This window comes from Peromyscus maniculatus, chromosome 4 (genome assembly GCF_049852395.1).
Source record: "Peromyscus maniculatus bairdii isolate BWxNUB_F1_BW_parent chromosome 4, HU_Pman_BW_mat_3.1, whole genome shotgun sequence".
NCBI classification, from domain to species: Eukaryota; Metazoa; Chordata; class Mammalia; order Rodentia; family Cricetidae; genus Peromyscus; species Peromyscus maniculatus.
In genome coordinates, this window is record NC_134855.1 from 15,860,007 (window position 1) to 15,884,194 (window position 24,188).

Below are 24,188 nucleotides of genomic sequence, written 5' to 3' on the forward strand. Positions count from 1 at the left end.
CCCTACGTCACCCCCAGCCCTTGAACTGCCCAGCTGCTCTGATCCCTGCCACTGGACAGGTAACGGTCAAGTAGCTAAGTCTGGGGACACTGAGGCTATCTGGCCCACAAGTGAGGCTGTTGTAGTCATTCTCTGGCTTCTTGCTCTGGTCACATGAACAGGGTGGCCTGACAGGGGTTGGGGGCAGCCCTCTCTTCCCATTCCCATGAACAGGGGCAGGGGCAGGGGCAGCTTCTGCTCACCTCAGGCCCTACTTAGCCCTTTTTTAGGATCACAGTCCTACATTGTTTGTTATCACTATAGGGAGAAGATACCATCTCCACGGTCTCCTGTGCCAGTTGATGGGCATTCTGGGAGATGCCTACCATATCTTCCCATGGTATGTATCCTTAAGGTGGATGCTCCGATGGCCCCACCCTGTCCAGGCCCAGGCATGAAGGAAGCCATGCAGCAGTGGCCTCAGGCTGGCATGCATATGGAGAGTGGGTACCAAATGAGGAGACCCACACAGCGGCCGCAGCAGAGGGTCAAGTTTAATGGTCACTCTAAGGGATATCGTACATTGTTCAGAGCCCAATCCTAACTCCCCTTGGTCAGGGACACGGCCAGGTGCCCTCAGACCCCAGGCTCTCCAAAAGGGGGGCCTGCCCCCAAGCTCCAACTATGTACAAGAGAGCCCACCCCGCTGGACCCTGGGCAAGGCTGTGAAGCGAGTCACGGGGACCTCACAGCTCACTAGCTCCTGGACTTTCCCGCCTGGGTGACAGACCCAGGCCCCCCAACTACAGTGTTGGTGAGGTTCTTGCCCTCCAGGGCCCAGCCCCAGCTGGCGCCCACCAAACCCCTAAGCCTCTGTGCTGGGATGTGGCTTCCAGATCAAGGCTGGAGAAAGCTGAGCTCAGCAGCGGCAAGGGAAGTGAGTCGGCCTGAGGAGGAGGCGGGCGGCAGGCGGCAGCCCAGTGCCTCCTCTGAGCAAAGGAGAGGCGAGGCTCTTCCCTCCTTACCGCCCAGGCTGCCCCTTGCCAAGATGAGGTCAAAGTAAGCAAGGGGTGACAAGAGGGGTGAAAGCAGACAGATTTGGCCAGTATAGACCGGGCCAGGCTAGGCAGCCTGACAGTGCCGGCCCCACGGAGATGGGCCATCCTGGTGCTGGTGATCAAATACGGCAGGGCTGAGGGGCTGGGGACAGGAGGACCTGAACACACACTGGGCCGGTTGTCTACACTGGAACTAGTAGCAGAGTGCTTCACTAGTTAACTAGCAATGCTGCTTCCCTTCAAATTGTTCCAGGGGTGTAAAAAAATTGCACTTATTTCTATGAACCCCGTGGAGGGGATTCCCAATGCTGCGGCCTCCAGGCGAGGCGGGACAGGACTGTAAAGTCTCTGTGGCCCACTGATGCAGCGAGGACCAGACCCTACGAGAACCTGAGCAATGTCTGAGGGTCCCTGAAGTAGCTGTGGGCAAGACCGGGGCCACGTGGTTTTAGGTGCAAGAGGTGGCCCAGCCCCAGGTTCCCAGTCCAGAGGAAATGGCCCAGTGGTGCCTGGGCACGACCCATGCTCCTCACAGGACGTCATCAAAGTCCAGCAGTTTTGAGTGCTGGCGGCTCTTCCACAGGCGATAAAGCCGGAAGTCGAAGTAGGTCTCAATCATCTGCTTCCCTAGGCAGGAGAGAGAAAGGCCAGGAGGCTCGGGCCTGACCGGGTCCCAGAAGGGTCAGACCTACTGCAGCCTCTAGTCAGTCAGCTGGGATGACTCACCTTGGGCAGACAGCTCCAGGGGTGACTCAAAAGTAACCTTGTAAGGAGTCATGAGGGTCCTGAGGTTCTGGAATAACTTCAAGAAGGGCAAGAGCATGAGTCTGGGGCCAAGGGCAGGACCCACCCTCCTTGCTTAGGGCCCCAGGCATGAGATTTCTGCAGGTGGACTAAAGCAGAGGTGCCAGGACGAGCAGAAGGCCTTGCCCACCCGGCTCACAAGTTGAGCCCCTACCTTCTCCCCGTTGGGGTTCCCCAGAATGTAGCAGCCCATGATATGGATGACATTCGGCTCTGGGTTCACTTTGCTCATCAGGCGGCTCAATCTCTTCCAGAAGCTGGTGGGGATTACAGATGGCCTCAGCTTGGGGATGCTGGCCCCATGACGGAACTCCACAGAAGGAAGGGTGGTGGAGGGAGGGAGGGAGGGAGGGAGGAAGTCGGAAGGAATATACCAGGTTCAAGACTGCCCTCCCGCAACCCACGGTGCCCTCCCCTCTCACTGGATCATGTCCTCTTCCTTTTCCACTTTGGCAAAGGTGGCCACCTTGTTCTTGAGCAAATAAAGGTGTCCAGGGCCGCCCTGTAAGAGGTCATGGTCAGGCCTCAGGAGTGCTAGCGGGAGGCTAGGAGGAGATGTGCACATACCCAGTGCACAAACGCACCCTCCCACGGACACTCTCGCCATGCGAACACATGCAGTGTGTTCTTGGGCTCGCTGCCCCTACCACACTGACCTCTTCTCCTCGGCAAGAAAGAACAGGCTGGTTCTACCTGGCAGAAAATCAGCATCTTCCAGATCTTGGCCCCTTTGTGGTAGATGTTCAGTTTCTTCTCTATCTCCTCTGTGGACAGAGGGCTGTGAGCACCGCCCTCCCCATGCAAGGCCACCCTTCCTGCCAGCCACCGGATGAAGTGAACGAGATACATACCCAGGATGTCCTCGAATGTTGCATGCTCATGGTCCTGAGAACAGACAGGCCACACATCAGAGCCCTTGCTAACCCCCACGGCACTCAGGCACCAGTAGCTGGACCCTGAGTGAGAGGTGTACCCGGGATTTGTCTGGATGCAGAGTTGGAAAGGACACTCACGTAGAGGATGGGGATGATGGAGGGATCATCCCTGCGGATGATGGTAGGGATGTACTCGGCTTTTGGCACCTTGGAGGAGATCAGCTGTGGGGGATAGGAAAAGCCCTATGAGGTGCACCCCACAGCCAAGGGGGGAGCCTCGGGATGCCCCTTCCCTCTGCTGTAACCAAGGGTAGAGCCCTCTCAAACTCCCCCGGGAAGCTGAAGGCTGAGACCCTAAGGACCTTCACAACTAAGGCGGAGCCTGGAGAGCCCTCCCCAAGCCAAGGATGGAGTGTGGGCACGGTGGGGAGAATCTGAGGACAAGGCTGTACTCTACCCAAATGCCACGGCGGCGCACCCAGGGGCAGGGCTCACTCACCATGACCTTGGGTGGCAAGAAGCCCTCAGTGTTACAGGCCATGGCCTCCAGGCCTTTCTCTGTGTCCCAGTCCAGGTCCTCACACGCCTCATCCAGGGTGCAGTGTGAACTCTGCAGGTCACTGCCTAGGAGGCAGGAGGGGGGGTCACCAAGACAGCGGCACACCACCCATAAAGCCCAGCCGTGTCCTGGAGGGTCTTTGGGTGGGTGAGAAGGTTAGTCACGGGCAAACTGCAGGGCTGGGGGCCACTGACACCAGTGGGAAGAGGAGAGACATGTGAAGCTGGGACCCAGAACAAATGTCACCTGTGGGCAAGTACGCCCCGAGAGACAGTGGGTGCCACCTTACAGATGCCCAGTTAGCACTGCTTAGCCATTAGTTAACCCTGCCTAAGAGACAAGAGAGGCCAGGCACTCCCATCTCATAGACAGGTAAACTGAGGCTCAGAGAGCAAAAGCGCAGAAGCCTAGCGGTACTGGCATGGGACCCTTGCCAGGGATGTGGGCCTAAGGGAACTTGTCAGGGCCGTGAGCCAGCCTGCCACTGGACACCTACTGTCTCGGGAGTCGTGGGAGGTGTCGGCTTTCATAGGGGTGGGGTCGCTCCAGGACCGGCTGAAGCTCCGTTCGCGCCGCTCGGCGAACGCTGCAGTGAGAGCAAAACCCCCATTAGCCAGAGGGGGCAAGGACAGAGCAGACTCGCCCTAGGCCGGGGGGCTGGGGTGTGTGGAGAGGCAGACGCTGACAAGGCCCCACAGGGCTGGGGCCGGTTCGTGTGGGAGCACAGAATACTCGGAGCGGAGTCTCGACGGGAGGACGTTAGGGTGGAGAAAGAAGCACAGTGTGGACTACCGAGTGGGCCTGGGGTGGAGCCTGGGCGGGGCAGAGCACTAGGTTGGGGTACTGGGCAAGAAGGGCCTGGGTGAGGTGGAACACTGTTGGGGAAGCCAGACAGGACACGGAAGCAGGGACGGACGGACGGGAGCAGAAAGCAGGGAGGGGGGCAAGGCCCGCGGGGAGGGCAGCAGAACACGGCAGGCGGGTGGTGCCCGCGGGTCTGCGGGGCTAGCCCGCCCCGAGGGAGGTGGACTGCCAACATGCAAAGCCCCAGCTCGCCACCAAGCCCCAGGCTGCCACGCACAGCGCTGCCCACTTCCCCAGCACCCATCTTACTCTGGGCCTTCACCCGCCGACTGCCAACCATGCGCAGGTGTTTGCGGAAGTTCCTGCGGGAGAGACCACGGGCTGATGAGGGTCCACAGAGGGGTGGATGGGGGCTCCTGCCCACCTAGACCCTGACCACGCTGGACACTGGACAATCTCCCCAAGGCTTCTGCAAGCCCGGCCTCCTCCTGAGATCCGTCCAGAGCAGAGGCATGTGTCTCTCTCCTGCCAGTTGTGTCTCCTGCTGAGGCTTCTCAGTCATCTCCTCTGGTGCGGAGACACCCTCACATCCTCTACCTGAACCCGCACCCCTAAGTTGCTCTGGGGGTTTCAAATCGTCTCTTCCCCCACGTTTTGTGCCCTGTCCAGACCCCATGTCTGAAGTAGACAAATGGTTTCCCAGGCACACCTCTGAGGCTGGTGGGAGATGGAGAGGGTGGGCTGCGCCACTGGGTGACAGACATGGCTGGGTCTGCTGGCTGCAGTAATGACTGTCAATGGACCCTCAAGTACAGGTCCAGGGGCTGAAACGCAGCCCAGTCACATGGCCTCTCCTGCCTGCCACGTCCCCAGAGCAGGGCCAGGCCAGTGGTCGCCACCACCCTTCCCCCATCATCAGGTCAGGTCTTCCAGGGCCAGGAGGACCCTGGCCAGGCCAGTGCAGACCAGAGACAGACCCTGGTGGCGAGTGGCTGGCAGGCCCTACCTCTGGATTACAGACGCGGAATCATTCTCCCGTTTCCGACGCTTCCTCTCCGCGTAGCCCCTGAATACCCTGAGAAACCGCCGCAAGTCAGCACTGCCCTTGGCTGAAGGCAGGAGGGGACACAGACGTGGGGACAGAGGTGCAAGCACAGGCGCCCCGTGGGGCGTCCCAGGCCCAGCTCCCAGCAGGCCCTGCGGAGGCCCGGTGGTCCACAGGAAGCCAGGCTAATGGGAGCTCAGCACTACTCACTGCCCAGGCCCGGGGTCCCTGACCTGCAGACATCTATCCAGGGGTGGGAGGGTCCCCCAGGACAATGGCTGTGCCCCTGAGTGCACATGGCATGGCATACTTACGAGATGCTGGAGTCACCGTGTGGAGAGGCAGCAAGAGAGAGAAGACAAAGTGAGTATGGATCTCGGGCTCCCTTCAGCCCCGCCCCCCAGGCCCCCCGGAGGGCAGCTTCCCTCCCAGCAGGATGTCTCCTGGACTCAAGGCCAGCTGTCAAAGGGCACCAGAGGCTGTCGCTGGCCCACACCACCAGGCACTGGGTTCTGGCCACCAGGAGGGGCTTGGTCCTAGAGAAGCTTGCCTGTGCTCTGCCCACTTTGCCATAGCAACTGAGGGTGGGGCGGGACTGCCCTGCTGTGGGGACCTTGCTTCTAAGGCATATCCTTGGGCCGACAACTTAGATGCGTGTCAGATAGAGGAAGAGACCTCCAAGAGACCCCTGGTAACTGTCACCTGTCACATACGAAGCAGAATGAGGTTGGAGTTTGGGGTAGGCATGAGGACGAGAATCCCCCACCCCAAACCACTTAGTGCTGGTGCTATCGGTTGCAACTGTGTCTGGGTCAGGTCCCCTGGCAAAAACGAAGATAAAAGGCCGTGAGTAAGTGGGTAGGCTGACTGCAGGGGACGCCCATGAGGGATGTGAGGAAGGAAGGGAGCGGCGGGAAGAAGTAAAAGCAGGCTATGGTCTGAGGGAGCACGCAGCCCTGCCTGCTGGGAGCCACAGCCTCAGCCTGGCCCATCAGCAGACCTGGCACCACGCGGCACATGCAGCTGTTCACAGGAAGCCTCAGCTGAGCCAGAGGCCAGGCAAGAGTGCAGTCCTTCCTAAGCCCTAGGAAGAGGCAGGCCGGCCCTGGACTCTGGCAGTGGACAGTGGACTCACGCTTGCATAGTTGTGGTTGCCGTCTGGAAGCTGAAAAGGTTTTCCTTGGGGAACCAGGTACGGATGGGGACCTCATCTGGAAGAGAGAGGGGCGGTGGCTAGCAAGGACAGGTGTCCTGAAGCCCGATCCTTCCCTATTGGGAAGAGACCCTGGGCCCGCCAGGCGGGCAACAGCGGCAGAGTCCTCTCAAGCAAAGAAAAGGCTGTCTCAGGGTGGGGTCCCAGGACATAACTCCATCAATCCACCCTCTGACTTGAAGCTTAAAAAACCCCAAACTCATTTGAATCTTCTCTTTGAGAGGGAGAAGGGGTCGGGAGGGAGGAGAGGTTAGGTGTCTGATCCTGCTGGAGCTGGAGTTACAGGTGGTTGTGAGAGGCCTGACGTGGGTGCTGGGAACCGAACCCGCGTCCTCCGCAAGAGCAGTAAGTGTTCTCAACCACTGAGCCGTCTCTCTACCCTCTGGCTTGAGGCTCTCTGTTTAACTTTCCCCTTAGCTGTTAAGAGTGTGAGGAACTTCCTCTAAAGCTGGAGTCTGTCTTTGGACTGTCACATTTTCGTCTCCCTTGGACATAGGGTAGCCCTCCTTTTAGCCCCGGAAGAGGGTAGGCTAGAGGTCCTGAGAGTGGAGACTACAGCTGAGGGCTGTCTACTTCCCAGGGTCCACTGGAGCTAGTCTCTGAAGCCCAGGCATGGGGCTGCTGGAATGTCCTAAGGGGGTGCTCTGTGGGGGAGGGTAGTTAAATACAGCATGCCCTCAGGGTATTCCAACCCTTGCCTCTGGTTTAACAATGCTAATCTCAGGGCCTAAGCAACTTCCCCTCTTTTGTAGTCCCTGAAGACATCCTTATCTTTCATTAAGCCATGTTTTTTACATCTTCAAGATCCTCCCAGGCCCCCCTCCTCCAGGAAGTATACTTGATAAACTTAACTCTGATAGATTCGCTTGGGTTCTGAGGGAGGCCACAACTCACAGGATTTAGGGGAGGGAGATGAGTCCAAACTGAAGGGATTTCATCCTTCACACCATGACACCCAAGCTTTACAGTGTTTGCTGCTGTTAAAGGCCAGCAGGCTACCCCAAAACCTGCCCAGGCCCAGAGACAAGGCCCCTCACCAGACACTCGATCAACACTGTACATCCTCTCCAGCTTCTTGTGGCGGCCAGAAGCCTCAGGTAGAGGTGGCTGTTCCAGGCCAAAGGCCCGAGGGGAGGGACCAGGGACCAGCTGGGCACATCCTGGGCATTCTTTGGAGCCCTGGCGGCTGCCTGCCCAGCTTTGGCAGGGCCTGCTGATGTCCTCACGGCTGCTGCCCGGGCTGGCACGCAGGGGCTGGCTATGGTGGTGAGGGTGCCGCTCCCGCTGCCTCCGCCCCTTTACCACTGCCAGCTCAATGGCTTCAGCTTCAGAGCCGGGCAGCAGGGCTGGCTCTCGAGAGATGGTGTACACACGGGGCTGAGGGCCCTCTGGAGCCGGCTTCCCGTGGACTGCCTCCTCTGAGATGCTGCCCTCATAGCGGCCATTGGAGACGAGGGAGAGGCGGCGCTTGTTCTGGGGGGCAGGCTGCATCTCTGGGGACCCGTCGTGGCCAGAGTAGGCGTCAGCCAGCAGGTGGTCTAAGGGAAAGGCACCAGGTGAACCTTCAGCCTGCAGGTCTACCCTCCCAGTCTCCAGGGACACGGAGGACCACAAACAAACACCCAGCAAGCACCAAGCTTGACGAGGGGGCTCTGGTTGCTAGAAAAGGTTCTGCCAGGTATCCTGTTCCTCTTTGTATGTGGGCCTGAAGCCCTATTAGAGTGTGGATTGGGGTGACAGACAGGCCATACTACCTGTGTGTGCATCATCAGAGGTAAGAATAGACAGGCCAATCTCCCCCACGAGCCTACAGATACACCCATTTGCCTGGTGCCAACTTCTCCCCTCCCCCCCGACCAGCTGGCCCCCGAGACGGTGGTGCCAGCCCTGGGGGTGCCAAGAGGCCTGTTGCCATGCCAACAACCCAGGCTGGGAGGGCGCCATGGAGATGGGTGTTTGGAGCTCCTCCTGGGGTTCTGGGCTCTGGAGGGCAGGGGATGGATGTGAGGAGGAGAAGCCAGCAAGGCGTCTAGGCTGGCTCACACTCCACTGGCCCTGGCCTGGGGCAGAGGACTCACCCTGCACAACCCTTTTGTTTCCTTGTGCCCCTACCTGCACCGTTGCGGTTCTCAGGGTGACTCTGGGACAGGTACTCTCCAAACGCTCGGGCTGCTCTGCAGGGTAGGCAGAAGGAACACGGTTAGTGCATGCTGGCTACCAGCCTTCGACATTGGTAAGACCCTCCCCACCAGATCTACCCCCACCCTAGCCCTCCACACCAACATGAGAAGAGGTGGGCTCTCTCCACCCACCAGAGAGCCAGGACATCCTGGCCACGGACCTCCGACCGCTTTCTGTCCAATCCGTCCAGCCTGTGGGCGGCAGGTTGTAAGGCCCGAGGCCCACTCTGGTCGGAACAGGAAAGCTGCAGGGGGCCGGGGCAGCAGCGCACACCACAGCGGAAGCTGGCAGCGGCTACCTGACCTCCGGTCAGCCCGCCGCACTCACCTTACTTTGGCCGCTACCGAGGACATGGCCTCGCTCCTCAGCGCCCTCCTCCTGGAGGCGGCGGCACCCATGGTCACGGTGCCCGCGCATCCCCCGGGCTTCAGAGCGCGCCCCGCGCCCGCCGCCTCTGCCGGGGGAGCCGTACCGCGCCTGAGGTCGCGCTAGGTCTCGGCCTCAGGGTCAGGGTCACACTCAGGCCCGGGCCCCGCATGGCCGCACCCAGCGCCCTGCGAGTCCAGCCACTGTAGGAGAGCGCGGCTGGACCCGGGGGCGGTGCTCCGCCTCCTGACGCCAGGCCTGGGCTGGCACCACCCCCGTGATGACAGATACGGGCGTGGTTAAAGGCGGCTCCTCCCGCGGGCTTTCTTCCTACGGCGACCCTCCCAGAACTAATGGGAAGCTCTTCCACTTAGGGCAGGGCCCACGTATGCCCAGGGGCGAGAAACGCCTAAGAAACCCAAGGGCTCTCTTTGATTTTGGGGGAAACCCTAGCTCCATCCAGACCCGGAGCATCCTGACTGCTTAGCCTACGGTTGCTGCCTGGAGGTTGCAGGAACCAGCAAAAGGGACCTGAGAGGTCAAATGACTACCCCACCGGGACCTTCTGGACCTCAGGTCCATCCAGCTCTTTGCCATAGCAACCTTCACACTGGAGTGAAATATCGACACAATCAGATTGACTTTTATTAATATGTCAATCCCATGCCCCCATGCCTCACAGAGGCTTCAGAGCCCCTCAGTATCGCTTGCTGTGGGGATATAAGGCGTGCCGGCCAAGAGAAGAGGCCCATGACTCCTCTAACACAGCACATGTCCCTGGAAGAAACCGGATGGATACACCTCCAAGCTTGATCTTGTCAGGCAACTGAAGTAGCCACCGAGGAGCAGGTGCATCCTCAGTCTTGGGGTCAGGCCCAGGGGAGGACTGTGCTGTATTGTATTAGTCCAGGCAGGAAAGGCATTAAGGTCTTGGCCCCTGCTCATTTGGATCAGGGAGCCAAGGGCAGGAGTCCTGGGTCTGTTCTGGGAAAGCCAGGCCTGAGGGCTCTTGCCACACTGAAGGCTCATCCTCCTAGAAGCAAACAACACATGGTCAAGGTATGTGAAGTAGGGGCTGCCAGATCCCAGGATGCATTATTTGGAGCGGGAGGGAGTGGCCAGCCCAGAATCAGAGACCAGGGGCAGGCCCTGTCTGAGGACCTCAGGGTGGGCATAAACAAGGGGCACCGGCAGGACAGGGCCCAGCCCCTCACCGAGTCAGAGTCCAGCTCAACCCCAGTGCTCTGGAAGTCAGCATATGTGTCCTTGGGGATGTCTGGCAGCTCCTCCTCATACTCTGTCTGATAGTCAGATTCATCTGGAGCAGAACGGGCTACATTAGTCCCCTCCCCAAGGACAGTGGCTGTGTCCAGCACAGCTAAAAACTAAGGCAGCACATGGCCACAGACCCTCTGTCCCCAGCTCCACGGTAACAGTCCACACACACAGCCATCTCTTCAGTCCCAGGGCTGCCAGAGGGAGTTGTGGCAGACCCAGCAGTACATCACATCTGGCTCTGTCCACCCCACTTCACAATGGGTCCTGTATGTCTTTCACAAAAACATGGAGACGTTGGCCCTCCTTAGCTACTGAGCATGCTCAGGAGGCCTGCTCAGGGTGGTGTGAGGAGACACCAGCAAACCCAGCTCTGTGCCTGGGGCTCTCACCCTGGGAAGTCCCTCTTTAAGAGGGGAATCCTGCAGAACGTGTTGTTCTGCTGCAAGGTGGGAGTGAGGCTGGGGATGGTGGTTGCTGGCCCCCTTGCAGGGCTGTAGGGCAGAGCAATGATTGCTAGCCCTGGCCCTCGGGCTCTCTGTAAGTTCTGCCCGTCGTGGGCGTCCCTGAAGGTCCGTGATGTGGTTAGGATACTATATGGAGTGATGAGGGAGAAGCCTGAGTGCCCCAGGAGACAACCCCATCGCTATGGAGACTCTTGGGCTGGAGAGATGCTCTCAGGGTCTTGACACAATGAAGCAGCAGTGGTCAAGTACCAGTGACTTCTTCAGGAGAAGAGTGAGGGTCCAGAGGAATGGGGTCCGGCCACCTCTAGCCCGTCCCAAGCTTCGTTATGCAGGCCCACTTTCTGGACATCTAACTCACCGTCCACGGCAGCCACCTTGGCCGGCTCAATCCGTGACACGATCTCAGCGAGGTCCGTGAAGGAGGCACTGGGGCAGGTGAGCACCTGGAGCAGGGCGGAAGGCAGCTCGGGCACTCAGCACGTCGCCTGGCTCAGGCTGCACACAGGTAGGGTGCAGAGAAGGCTGCCAGTGCAGGGGACCCCCACCCTGCCGACCCCCCTCCACCCTGCTTCTCACCCCACAGTCCTTCCTCTTGCTTGTCCCCTGCTGGTCCTGCAGCATCTTCTCCAGCACGCCACTCCGAACCCAGATGTCAAACACTGTCCGCCCATGTTGATACCCGACCTCCTGCATACACAGGAGGCCCCATCAGGAACTTGAGGGAGCCCCTTCCTGTGCTCTTAGAAAAGAGGCTGAAGAGGTGACAGCCATCAGAACTGACCCCCAGGCCCTCTTCCCCTGCACTCAGTGGCTGGCACTCACACAGATCTCATTAAACTTGCCGAAGTCCAGGGTGCGGTAGCTATCAATGGGAGGCCTCAGATACTCGCAGTAATCACTGTTCTTCACCATCTCCAGCTGCCGGACGCAGCACACATAGGCCAGGCGTGTCTGAATCTCTGCCATGTTCAACACCTGCCAAGAATGCTTCATCTCCTACCCTGGCCCTCCCTCCCGGCCCACAAACATGATGGGCCCTGAGAGCCAGAGATGTGACCTAGTGAGCCCCTGGTGTCCCAGAGTTAGTCCCGGGGCCTGGGAAGCAGTACAAACAAGTGACCCAGATCTGCTGGACTCTTGAGCTTGGGAGGTGCTTCTACATCCCTGCTGCCAGGGAGGGCACAGGGGGTGAGAGCATAAGCCCCAGAGAGGCTATCAGGTCCATCTGGTACCAATCCTACCTTGACTTTTGAGGCCAAGGGGTTCCAGCGTTTCCAAAGTAGCCACCATCCAGACAAGGCATCTCCATAGTTGGTGAGATCCATCTCATCCCGGCTGCCAACATCAATAGCAATCACAACCTTTGCCCCCATGGATCTTGCCACATCCGCTATGGAGAAAAAGGTAGCCTGGTCACCAGCCAGGTTAAAAATGCAGAACCAGGGTACAGGGTAGCACTCCAGGAGGAATGGAAAAAACAGATGAGAGGCAGACCCTACTTTACTAAGCACTAAGAGGGCCCTGTTTCTCTTGGTGGCTCCACCAGGGGACCATGTGGTCCCTCTCTAATATTCTTCCTGGGTCTATGGAAGCAGGAGATCAAATGTCCCAGCTTATATGTATCCTTGTGCACAGAGCTGTGTGCTGAGCCCTTCTGAGTACATAGCCAACAGGTAGCAGGTATGGCCTCGCTCATAGTACACCCAACACCTGCAGGCTGTTAGTCTCCAACTGTGGGCACAGATGGAGATCAATTGCTCCTGGTTTGTCTCCTTGGCCTTTGTTCTGTTGCTGCTGTGCTGACAGGCAGAGCCATATGCTGGGAGCATGCTGTGCGCATGTGCATGCCTGGGCACATGCGCATGTGTTCTCTATGAGCTGATGCCAGCCTGACATTTTCTCTTGGCATACTCTAAGGAAAACGTGTACCACCCCAGCCTTCCTGGTGTGGAGGCGGTGGTGGCAGGCAGCCACAGGGCAGAATGACCAAAGAGCTATGTACCAGCCTGTGGGACACGCCCCCATTCTCGGCAGTACCTGGGAGGTTGTTGATGTAACCCCCATCCATCAGCAGGTGTCCATCCTTGGGGTCGCAGAGAGGGGGCATGTAGCCCGACAAGGACATGCTTGCACGAACATACCTCCACAGAGAGCCTGGAGCATCAACAAGGTCTGGTGGGAAAATGGCTAGCAAGGAACCTCCCTGCCCTCTGTGGTCCTTGTCCTCCACTGGAGAATCAGAGCCTTATCTCTGTCAGTCTGAAAGCCCACAGATCCTACCTCTAGGGAGAACACTAAGCTTGACAGATCACCACCACCAGACCTCTCCTCCCAAAGGGCTTTGCCTTGAAACGAGATGGCACTGAAGTAATTCTCTGTGATCCCCAGATATCCCACTTTACCCGAGTGAGACTGCTGTGCCAGAGCACATCCCTAATTCTGCTCCTTTCCCAGAGGCCCTTTTATCCACCTGATATCCTCACTCCTGACTGCCCTACTCCACCTAGCGTGCCTGTGGCAGAGACATCCTCTACCCACGCCATGCAAACACGCCTGTGACTCTTGCTTCCTTTGTAAGACCCTCCGTGCCCTCACGGAGCTCCCTGTCCCTGTCCTGTACCTGCCTGAGATCCTAGAGCGCTGACCCCACTAAGCTGACCCTACGGTGGTTTTGGTTGGGGAAAGCTCTCACCATCTGTGTGAACCCGCATGGCAGAGGCTGTGATGTCAGTGGTGATGGCAAAATAGGGGAGCCACAGGTCCTGTGGGGAGGACAGGGGTCAGAGGAAACCTTCTCAAACTGTTCCCTGTCCCACACTGGCAAGGCCCATCCAGGGACGGTGTCAAGGTCACTGAGCATCCAGTGCATGCCAGGTGTGGTGGGGACACACCTCAATCTGCCGGTCTCCGAAGATGCTGCTGATGCTGCTATTGAAGCCAGTTCCAGAAAACATAGATGTAATTGGGTAGGTCAGGTCCAGTATAGTCTTCACCATCGATGTCATATCCTAGAGACATGGGAAACCTTTACTCAAGAAATCACATTTCTGCATCAAAACTCAGGCAGCCAAGAGAATCCACAGGTCCCACTGCCTGAAGTTTCAGGAAAGTACTCCCTGTGTGGTTGAGCCTTAGTGTATGCAAAGAGGCCAGCAGAAGCTCCTGGGGCCTAGATGCTAAGAGCCTCACATAGCTCCATGACTTCGGTCCTTTCCTCACACAGCTATACCTTGAGCGCCCTTGAGGACTCCAGCAGACCTTTGTGCTTTGGGCATCCAGATTTTCCTACACAGTAGAGTGAGCACTAGGCTGGACAGAGCCACCAGCTCTAGAACCTTCCATAAGACTAATGAGTGACAAAGAAACAAGGGACAAGACAGCTGGAGATTCTGCCCAGGGCCTGGACCAGGGAAGCCGCCGGACAAATCACCCCACTGTCATCCACCTCTTTAGCATGGTGGGGAGGTGTGTCCACAGCTTCATCCCCATCATGTCCAGCAGTCGTCTCCTGCAGAACAGCCACCTTGGCAAGGCCCCTCAGGATGGTGGGAGGACCGGCCCAACGTGCCCTGACTTCTATTGCTGCTCCTCAGCAGCAGATGAGCAGGAGGAGGGAAGGAAAGACACTTCCCACAGGCCCTGGGCTGGGCTCCCCAGCCCATGACTACATTCTAAGCTGTTCTATAGCAATTGAGCACATTTTCCTGTGGTCACTGCTCTCAGAGGCCACCCCCAGTGATGGCTGACATGTCACTGAGGACAGGCTCTCTTTTTGGATGGCCACCCATTCCATGGAAGAACTATTTCTGGACCGAGAGCCTCAGGCTGTGTCCTCAGCTTTGTGAATTCAGCAGATAGCCCACTCCTCAGCTTCTGCATGAGGATGACCAATTTTTTTTTTCTTTGAAAAAGGAGAGCACAAAATCTTTTGATCCCACGCATGGTTTCAGCAGGGTTCCATTTGTTCCACTGGAGCAGCCCAGCCTCGAGAAGGCTCTGAGCTGCCTGCTGGCAAGACAGACTAAGGGCACCTGCTCTGCTTCCTTTGATTCTGTTGGATGCTTTGATTCTGATTCTGGGGTCCATTTATGACAAGGCTGGACTAACAGCAGACAAGTCACATCTCCTGTGTAGCCTGGAGCCCACGCTCAGCCCCTCCTGGTTTGACTCACACCAAGACAATACTCCCTTCTCCAAAATCATCTAGGGCTAGGGACCAGGCAACAGGGAATGTCTCCCAAGCATGCTGGAATGATCCACAGAAACCAATCTGAAGCTGCATATTCTGCCTTGCCTTTGCCTCAGGAACTGAGGCATGGCTGGGGAGTGGGAGCATCTTGGAGCAGTTGGGGGAGGGATTGAATGTCATCAAAATATACTGTATGAAATTCTCAAAGAACTAATAAAAAAAGTAAAGAAGACATGGAGTTGGGAAGAAGACATGTTGGGGAGCTTACGGGGCGGTTAAGTGGGAGGTAGATATGATCCTATTTTATTATCTACACATATGAAATTCTCAAGAATGAAAATAAATTTTTAAAAAGAAACCTGAGGCCTGTCCTCTTTCCCGATCTTGCCTGCCTGCCCACTCTAGCCCTGGTGTAGCTGTGCCTCGTTTCCAGAGACCATAGGATCCACTAGCTCCCCTCACTGGCATGGCCCTCCATGTTGTCACCCGGTAAACCTATCAGTTAAGACTAGAGCACAAAGCAGACCCCCCTCCTGCTACCTGCCCTAAGGCCACACTCCCACCTACCTCAGGCCACCTCCTGTCACCACTTCTGGCCGGCTCCCATCTGCCTAACCTTTTACTGCTTTATGCTGTCCCTCTGCCACACGGGCCACGCTCCGACCTACATGCCTGTCTCCTTCAAACTAGAGCCTTCCTGAGGGCGGAGGGTACCTGCTTACCTCTGCCCACTGCTTGGCCCGGATCCGAATCTGGCTGTAGCTCCGCTCCTCAGCAAACAGAGCACCCATGAAAGCCCCAATGGAAGTCCCTCCGATCATGTCCACTGGGATGCCACACTCTGCTAGGGCCCTGAGGATCCCCACCTGGGCACAGCCTCTTCACCAGTAGGAACAGAGACAGAAAACAAGCACCAGAGTCAGGTCAGCCCTTGAACTGTATGCCCTGTGAGCCCCAGAGGCGCTGCCCACGATCTGCCTGTTCCTCCCTCCTCAGAACCTAAAGCTTGCATGACCACAGACAATGGAACAAAGAGGAGAGGCTCCCAGAGGGAGTCTGGATATAATTTAAAATCCCTCTCTCTGGAGGGGCACAGGGACAGGGAAGGAGGCTTTTACTAAGGAGAGGCAGTGGGTGGCTGCTTCTATCCACTGCTGATTCCAACAGAGGATCACAGAGGCCGAGGAGCTGAACAGGCTTTACCACATTTGTGGGTGGGGGAAAGTGGAAATGAGAGCCCCCAAGGGAGAAAAAAAAAGGGGTTCTGGTAAACACCAAGGACTGCCTGAGGAGTTAAGCAAAGTAGAAATGAGCCAGCCCCCACAAAGCAGAAATTCAGTTTCTCACTTTTTCAAACCAGGCTAAAGCTATGACCTAAAATCTCAAAACCAAACATAACAAGTCACAGGAGAAGAAAAGACCTCATGACACAAGACAAGATTAAACAACGACAGTGGACCGAGGGAGGGACTAGAAATGGTAGAGTACTTGCCCACCATATGCACACTTGGTTTGGTTCCCACTACCATGCACATTAAAAAAGGCATAAACAAGCTAGGCGGTGGTGGCACACGCCTTTAATCCCAACGCTCAGGAGGCAGAGCCAGGCGGATCTCTGTGAGTTCAAGGCCAGCCTGATCTACAGAGTGAGATCCAGGACAGGCTCCAAAACTACACAGAGAAACCCTGTCTCAAAAAAACAAAAACAAAAAAAAAAGAAAGAAAACAAAGATATAAACAGTCTGTGTTTAGCACCAGAGGTGTGGGTGAACAAAGTGTTTTTTGTATGTCTGTAGTGAGTATATTAGTATGCTTAGTAAAAGAGGGAGATACACAACAGATCTATGACTCCAGTTCAGGTATCTTGCAACATGCAAATTCATGAATATGGAAAGTAGAGTTTCCAGAGGTTTCAAGGAAGTGGAGTGAATGTGTAATAAACACAGAGTTTATTTAGGATGTTGAAATGTTCTAAAATGGATAGGCCTGACAGCTGTACAACAATGTGACCACATTCATTGTACTATAATGGTTAAAATATTCATTATTGTGTATACATTTAGCACATAAAAAAGAACAATATGCAATACCAGAGCTACACCCTCACAATGGAACCTCATGAGGATTATGGGAGTGAGGGGTAGAGGCAGAGCCACAGGCAGATGAGGGTGCATAGCGACCAACAGACGTAGGTTAGTTGAGGGTTAGGACGTCAGTAATCTAAAACTTAAGGAAACATACAATTAGTCAGATAGGAATACTACTTAGGATCACAGAAAAGTCAACATCCAAAAAGACTCGAAAGTATTTGTTTCTAGGAAGTCTATAGACTTGGCTCTGGGAAGGGCAGACAGAGGACTGTTTCTGGTGTGCCTTGCAGAACCACTCGGCTTTTAAGTATACCTTAAGCCAAATGGTAGACTCTTCAAAAATATTGCTGGCCTGACCTGCAAGCCAGGACCAGGTCTGCATCTAACTGTTCTAAGTTTCTACTATCCAGGCCTAAAGAAAGGACCAGGGCCTCCCTACTGACAATGTCGCACCACTCCTCTGGGCCAGGGCCCCCACAATTCAGGATACAACGAGCATATGGGGGTGGTAGGGTCACTTCACTATAGACTGAGCAGAGCCACACTCAGCTCATGGTGGGCCAGTTCCAGAGCACCCCTCCTCCTGGGAGATGTGGAGTCTGACATGGTCCCTTCATGCACATCTGGATCACTACTTCATCCTCCTCATGATGTGCTGAGGCTCCACTTCTTTCAGCTCAGAAGGATCAGATGACAACTCAGGACAGGAATTACATGGGCTAAAAATCCTTTAAAGAACCCAAAGCCTAAAGACCTGAAGGATAATCCTCTAGTTCATGAGCAGAGCAGGCCATTCCTCCATAGAGAATATATTAAAATGGGAAGAACCTCATGGGGAGCCCAATGGAGAACTGGCCAAGGACAAGAACAGACAATGTTCAAAGAGGAGACACATGGCTAACCAAACAAATGTATCTAAACACAGGCAGTCAGATAACACACACATTTTCTTCTACCAAACTGGTAACTGTGAAATCCAGAACATTTGGGCTATAAACACACATGTGCCCACTTTGGCATGCGGACCCCCTTGTCATCCATGGGGATTCTTTCTTGAGGATACTAGAGTGGTCCAAGGATCTTTTCATCTGTGGCGCCATACTACCGTCTTCCCCATGCTCAGGGTAAAGCCTGTGGGAGCAACTGTCACCCCACACATGTGGCACACAGTTGGATGGGGCTCACCTTGCTCCACCCCCTCCAAGCACCAAGGCAATGGCATTGCCTGTCAGCACCCGTGCTAGGCGGGAAAAGTCTGAGTGCCGGTCTGGTGGTCGTTGGAAAATTCGTGTGTACATTTCAACCTGAGAGGAGCCAAAGGAAGACAGAGGTTCGTGCATTTCTCCAGCTAAAACTCTGTACATCCTGATCTGATTCAAATCCTATCCTCTCCAGGACACAGGACACCTCATTAGCACCCAAGTGTCTGACAGGGTCCAAGCTCACCTAAGGGGTGCTGGCAGAGGACAAACAGACCTAGAGGAAGCTTCTAGACTGTCCAAGACCACAGAGCCCCTCCGGATGTCCTCACAGGAGTCTCTCCACTTGCCCTTGTGTAGACAGTGCTCTTGGGGGCATATGGTCCCGGCATGGGTGCAGTCAACAGGATGCTGTCCATTGAGCTGTGGGTTGGTCTACAGCATGTGGACAGCCCCAATGCTTCCCAACACCTAGTTTTCACATTCAGCCCAAAGAACTAAAGATGGCCTGAGTTTTAGGGTCGTATCTGCTTCTGCTCTGAAGGGATGGCATAGTGACCTAACCATGAGATCTCTTTGGGGCCTCAACTAAATGTGAGACTCTCAGGCTTGATTCCTGAACCTAAGTCAAGCCCGGATTCCTGGGCTCACTGGTTCCCAGGTCTGGACGGCCTCTCTGTGCCTGTGCCTCCACCATGCTGCGCCTGCCTTCCTTCATCTGCAAGGCAGCCCAGGAACTCCAAAGTGACGGTCACAGAGTTCAGAGGCAGAACAGGCAGGCCCAACGGAACCCACCAGCCCCGATGCTGCATAAAGGGAAGAAAGCCAGTTCCAAATGTACCCCGGGAGGCCAGAGATAATGGAGTCAGGGCTGAGTCCCACTGGGCCAGCCCCCCAGGCCTCACCAACTTGGGCAAGCTCCTCTTGGAGAAGACACGGCGTGGGCAGCGGAGGTGCAAGTGGCCGGAGCACCAGCTTCGCATGTTGAGCCACTCCACTGTGCGGGCAGGCCCTGGACCCTCCTCTCTGTGCAGCAGGATTAGCTGCTTCTGGGCACGCACAGCTGTGTTCTCCAACATCCGCTCCAGCTGGAGGAGAGTAAGGCCTGGTCAGCAGGCCCAGGTAAGCCTGAGGACTGAGCACAGTACAGAACACGGACACCACAGAGCTAGCTCCAAGGTCCACACTCAACACTGCCCTGACGGCTGGCCCCAGAGAGGCCAGTGTGTGACAGGTCTAGTCAGTAGCTGGGCTATAGAGATGGCTCATTCTGGGGCTACTAACCCCCGACCACATGGTCCACTTCACTGTGTGTGCTGGGGTATGAGACAGGAGTGCTTCCTCCCATGTTTCAGACACTGCCTTGTGAACGCATGCTGTGACCTTTGCAGATGACGCACTTCGGGGGCATCTGCCTGACAAAATAGCACTGCTCCTGCATAAGGGAACACACATGATGGGGGTGACTTCAGCTGTTTCAGGATTAGACGGGCAGGGCAGATGCTTGAAATGAAAGCCAAGCAGGTAGAACAGAGAGGAGAGGGGAACACTAATTCAAATGAAGAGGTGTCACTTCATACTACTTAAAGGAAATGAATGGACTGAAAGTGTTCATTCCTGGGAAGGACATGGAGTGTTTCAGCCACACCTGCAGCCATTCACAAAGGAAAACTGAAAACAACTACCAGGTAAGCAACTTGGCAGCATCTAGTAAGTGCAAACATATCCTCTGGGGTCAGCAACTTCAAAGTACCTGAAGGTAACTTGCTTGTTACTGTGAAGTAACTGGTGGAGAATGCATGAACAGATGGTGGGTGCTCCCAAGTGGAAAACCAAACAGTCATAGAAACGGATTGAACAGGGGGATCTTTATCAAAATCCTGGCTATTGATGAAAAAGTAAATTCCATGTGGGATGGTGGTGGTGCACGCCTTTAATCTTAGCGTGTGGAAGGCAGAGGCAGGAGGATCTCCAGGTTTGAGGCCAACCTGGTCTATATAGTGAGTTTCAGGACAGAGAGAGCTACACAAATAAACCCTGTCTTGAAAAATCAAGACAAATAAACAAACAAACAAAAAAACCACCAAACCAAACAAACAGTAATTTTGGAATGATCTAAAACAGGGCACCATTTCTATATAATCTTTTGGAGTGAATACAGGAAAGGTCTCTAAAGAGTAGGTGGCAAATATGTGGGTCCTCTTCTAAGTTTAAAAAAAAAATTTTCAACTAAAGGAAAGATAAACAGGGTTCTGGGATGGAAGTCCCTCTGAGCACTCACCTCACCTACTGCTGGTTCTTGCTCACCCAAACCCACAATGAGGATGCAGTCAGCCTGACGGATGCAGCGCTGGGTCCAGGGTGTGAGTGTGCTGTCTGCTTGATAGAGCACAATCCGGTGGATGTCCTCCTGCTGCCCCAGCCAGCTGGACAGGCGGTACTCGTGGATACTGAAAGACAGAAGGCAGCATCTCACTTTAAAAAAAAAATTTTTTTAATTAATAATTTAAAAATAAAATTTTTTGAGACAGGGTCTCACCATATAGCACTGGCTGGCCTGGAACTCCCTTTGTAGACTAGGCTAGCCTCAAACTCACAGAGATTGGCCCACCTCTGCCTCCTGAGTGCTGGCACCTCACTTTCTATGGCGTCTCAGGCTCCTCATCTTCATTAGTACCTCTCGTACAGAGCAGCAGAGGGGGGCTTGGAACTGGGCAGTTGAGCAGAGGCTGTGGCCAGGCCTAGAGGCTGGGGGCTTAAGAGAAGCTGAGATGCAGAGCTGCCTCCATGATAAGGAGGGCCTGGTTGTCTCCTGAGACCTCTGATGGTACCCAAGCACATATAGAGAGTAGAGGGTATAGCTGCATGAGGAACCTGCTGGAATGTGCAGACACCAAGGCACAGGGGTAATGAAGTCCATCTCAGGACCAAGCCAGGACAGCTAAGAAAGAACTTAGGCTGACTAAATGGGACCACAGGGGGCTGGAAGCGCACCTGTCTAGAGCCGCAGAACCGAGGCGTTGTTTGATGTTGTCACTGGTCAGCAGCAGGACAGGACCTGAGAACAACCACCCATTTCAGAAGTCTGTCCCAGCAGCCACCTCTAAGGACAAGCAAAGGACAATAGTGTTCACACCGTGTCCCGAGGTCAGCTCCCTGGGAGGGATTGCTGGCAATGGGGATGAGGCTCGTTTTTAAGCTGCCTCTCCAAATCTGGGTCTCCTGCTGACATGCAAACCAAGTCTTTGCAATCCTACCATCATGTGTGTGGACACAGGCTGGGGCCAGGACACATGCAACAGTAAAACAGAAATCCTGTCATTTCCCAAAGCCACATCTAAAGTGGCCTGGATCCAAATCTAGCTCATTCACATACAGACGCCAAGCTTTCACATCCATGCCTCTCAAGTTAGCCAAGGAAAAGTCAGATGTGGCTCAGATGCCATGCAGAGTGAAGAGCAATGATCACTCACAGGAAGCTGCCTCAGGAGTATACTGGCCTTAGGTGGAAAGGGTCTAGCAATGGGAAAGCCAATAATAATATACAAGGAGACTTAAATCATTCTTTTTTTTTTTTTAACTGTGTTTTGCCTGCATTTATGACTATGTGAGGGTGTTGGGTCCTCTGGAGCTGGAGTTACAAATAGTTGTTAGCTGCCATATGGTTGCTGGGACTTGAACCTGGGTCCTCTGGAAAAGTAGCCAGTGTTCTTAACTACTGAGCCATCTCTCCAGCCCCTTATTTATTTATTTATTTATTTATTTATTTATTTATTTATTTATTTATTTATTTATTTATTTATCTATTTATTTATTTATTTTTGGTTTTCAGAGACAGGGTTTCTCTGTGTAGTTTTGGTGCCTGTCCTGGATCTCGCTCTGTAGACCAGGTTTAAATCATTTTTAACAAGCCAGCCATGGTAATCCAGCCTTTAATCCCAGCATTTAAAAGGCAGAGGCAGGTGGATCTGTGTGAGTTCAAGGCTAGCCTTGTCTACATGCTTCCAGTTAGGCTAGGCTAGAGCTACATAGTTAGAGATTGACTCAAAAACAAACAAAAAATCATTCTCAACAAGCTCATCCAAGAGTGTGCAATTAAGAGCTAATTCATGCTGGGAGGTGGTAATGCACACCTTTAATCTAGCACTTGGGAGGCAGAGGCAGGCCCATCTCTGAGTTTGAGGCCAACTTGGTCTATAGAGTGGGTTCTAGGACAGCCAGGGCTACCCAGAGAAACTCTGTCTCAAAAAAACAAAAACCACACATATATACAAAAAAACAAACAGGCTAATTCATAAGAGTGTGCGCGCACGCGCTCGCACGCACCAGGGTCTTAGGCTGGCCTTGAACTCCTAAATTTAAGCAATTGACCCAGCTCTGCCTTTCAAGTAGGTGGGACTACAAGCAAACACCACTGCATCTGGCAACAGTATCACATTTTAATTAGAAGCTGTTTCTTAGAGGCATACAGAGTAAGTGTATTTTTACAGTTGGGAAGGCTACTGGAATGTGGCGATCACAACTCTTAAATTAAACTGTACAAATGTAGCCAGGCATGGTAGCACCTGTCTGCAGAGGGAAGTGGATCTCTGGGAGTTCCAGGCCAGCCTGGTCTACACAGTGAGTTCCAGGCCAGCCAGAGATACAAAATAAGGCCTTGTCTCAAAAAAATTGAACAACAACCAGAACAACAATAACAGAAAAAACATGGAAATTTTTTAAGTAGGCAAACCTGTCCCACTACAGAGGTGAAAAGCAAAGGGCAGCAGGTCCTATAGGCATTCCAAGGCTAGTACATCCCCAACCTGGACAGTAGCAGATGGGCAACACATTGTCTCTACCTCCTCCTGCCAAGAGGCTTTCCTGCATAAGATAGATGGTATCTTGCTACATAAAACATGGAGGTGCTGGTCTGACCCCATTTACCAGGCTAGATCCATTTACCCTCAGGGTACTTCTCCTGTCTAAACTCCTCTGCTAGATTTGGGAGCTATAAAGGAAGTGTGGAGTTCCCTAGATATAGTATTCTAGGCTCTCACAGCTAAGGCTTCCAGCCCTTCCCATTAGATGCTGCTGACCATGTCTCTGTTTGCCAAAGGCTCTGGGTTCTGTGTAGGGGGCTGGATGCTTCTTCCTACAGAGCACAGGTAGGCAAGTCTAGGTGAGGGGAGCCTCTGGCCTCGCTGGAACCAGGCATTCCAAAAGTCAAGAGGCTCACAAGAACTACCTGTCTCCACTCTATGGGGTGTAGCCTAAAGGCAGCGGGCAGCCAGGTTGCTATGCCAGGTCCCTGCTGGCTTGGACAGCACTGAAGCCAGAGGACAAGAGGACAGCACAAAGTTTCCACAATAAAAGAAAACTTCTCAGCCTGGATTCTTCATAAGCATAATGCCCTTGAAAATGAAAGGAACGTATCAAAGGCAGCCACCCAACTCAAGGCAAAGGCGGCACAATGTGGCTTTTTTTTTTTTTTGGTTTTTCGAGACAGGGTTTCTCTGTGTAGCTTTGCGCCTTTCCTGGAACTCACTCTGTAGCCCAGGCTGGCCTCGAACTCACAAAGATCCACCTTCCTCTACAGCCCTAGTGCTGGGATTAAAGGCGTGTGCCACCACCGTCCGGCCACAATGTGGCTTTTCTAAATTCGAGTTCTGGTTCAACTGACAGGACGGTTCTTCAGGTGGTCTTGAACTTGCCACTTCCCCCCTTTCTTGTAATTCTAAAGAATCACCATGGGATGTGCTGGTTCCTGAGATAGAGAGGGGCAGGTCAGGAGAGCTGGGCTCAGCTCCTGCTCTTAGATACAGGACTCCAACACTCTGACCCAGCTAGTCCTGTCCCGTGGGGTATAATATCCAAGACAGGATGCTTTCCAGGTTCCTGAGCAGCCTCTTGAACTCTAGGGACCAGCTGATAATGAACCAGTGCGCATGTTGTTCCTTGCTGCCCACTCCAATAAACTTGCTCTGGTGTTGTGTAGCAATTTCCTCCTAAATAAAACCTCCCATCTTAGAGGGAAGCTCATTAAGACACAGGATATTAAAAGGAGCTGAAGCAACGCATGTTATAAGGGGAGAGGAAGTATTC

The 24,188-nt window shown here is 54.4% G+C and overlaps 2 protein-coding genes across 10 annotated transcripts in view; both read right to left on the minus strand.

Moving 5' to 3' along the window:
* Positions 1-515: 515 nt before the first annotated feature.
* Positions 516-9,139, minus strand: Nsmf (NMDA receptor synaptonuclear signaling and neuronal migration factor). 5 transcript variants are annotated; one of them, XM_006981066.4, is made up of 16 exons: positions 8,846-9,139; positions 8,450-8,511; positions 7,375-7,875; positions 6,260-6,335; positions 5,439-5,444; positions 5,086-5,154; positions 4,389-4,441; positions 3,772-3,861; positions 3,216-3,340; positions 2,855-2,938; positions 2,693-2,726; positions 2,535-2,605; positions 2,264-2,343; positions 1,996-2,098; positions 1,764-1,839; positions 516-1,664 (listed from the first exon to the last, which is right to left on the minus strand). In XM_006981066.4, exons 1-16 carry the CDS (start codon positions 8,914-8,916, stop codon positions 1,567-1,569), a joined length of 1,599 nt encoding a protein of 532 aa, XP_006981128.1. In that variant the 5' UTR covers positions 8,917-9,139; the 3' UTR covers positions 516-1,566. The 5 variants fall into 5 exon arrangements, with proteins under 5 accessions (XP_006981128.1, XP_042131113.1, XP_015855025.1 ...); XM_042275179.2 differs by lacking the exon at positions 5,439-5,444; XM_015999539.3 differs by lacking the exon at positions 3,772-3,861.
* Positions 9,140-9,500: 361 nt separating this feature from the next.
* Pnpla7 (patatin like domain 7, lysophospholipase) overlaps positions 9,501-24,188 on the minus strand; it is a 77,184-nt gene continuing 62,496 nt past the window's right edge. For all 5 annotated transcript variants that reach the window (XM_015999537.3, XM_006981067.4, XM_076569277.1 and 2 more), the window contains 14 exons: positions 21,099-21,162; positions 20,386-20,554; positions 19,010-19,192; positions 18,091-18,209; positions 15,538-15,694; positions 13,518-13,634; positions 13,319-13,388; positions 12,664-12,780; positions 11,868-12,016; positions 11,449-11,601; positions 11,203-11,313; positions 10,985-11,069; positions 10,099-10,202; positions 9,501-9,917 (listed from right to left, as the gene is read on the minus strand). In XM_015999537.3, the coding sequence (XP_015855023.1) occupies positions 9,807-9,917; positions 10,099-10,202; positions 10,985-11,069; positions 11,203-11,313; positions 11,449-11,601; positions 11,868-12,016; positions 12,664-12,780; positions 13,319-13,388; positions 13,518-13,634; positions 15,538-15,694; positions 18,091-18,209; positions 19,010-19,192; positions 20,386-20,554; positions 21,099-21,162 (1,709 nt within the window). In that variant the 3' untranslated portion in view covers positions 9,501-9,806. The remainder of the gene's footprint in view (positions 9,918-10,098; positions 10,203-10,984; positions 11,070-11,202; positions 11,314-11,448; positions 11,602-11,867; positions 12,017-12,663; positions 12,781-13,318; positions 13,389-13,517; positions 13,635-15,537; positions 15,695-18,090; positions 18,210-19,009; positions 19,193-20,385; positions 20,555-21,098; positions 21,163-24,188) is intronic.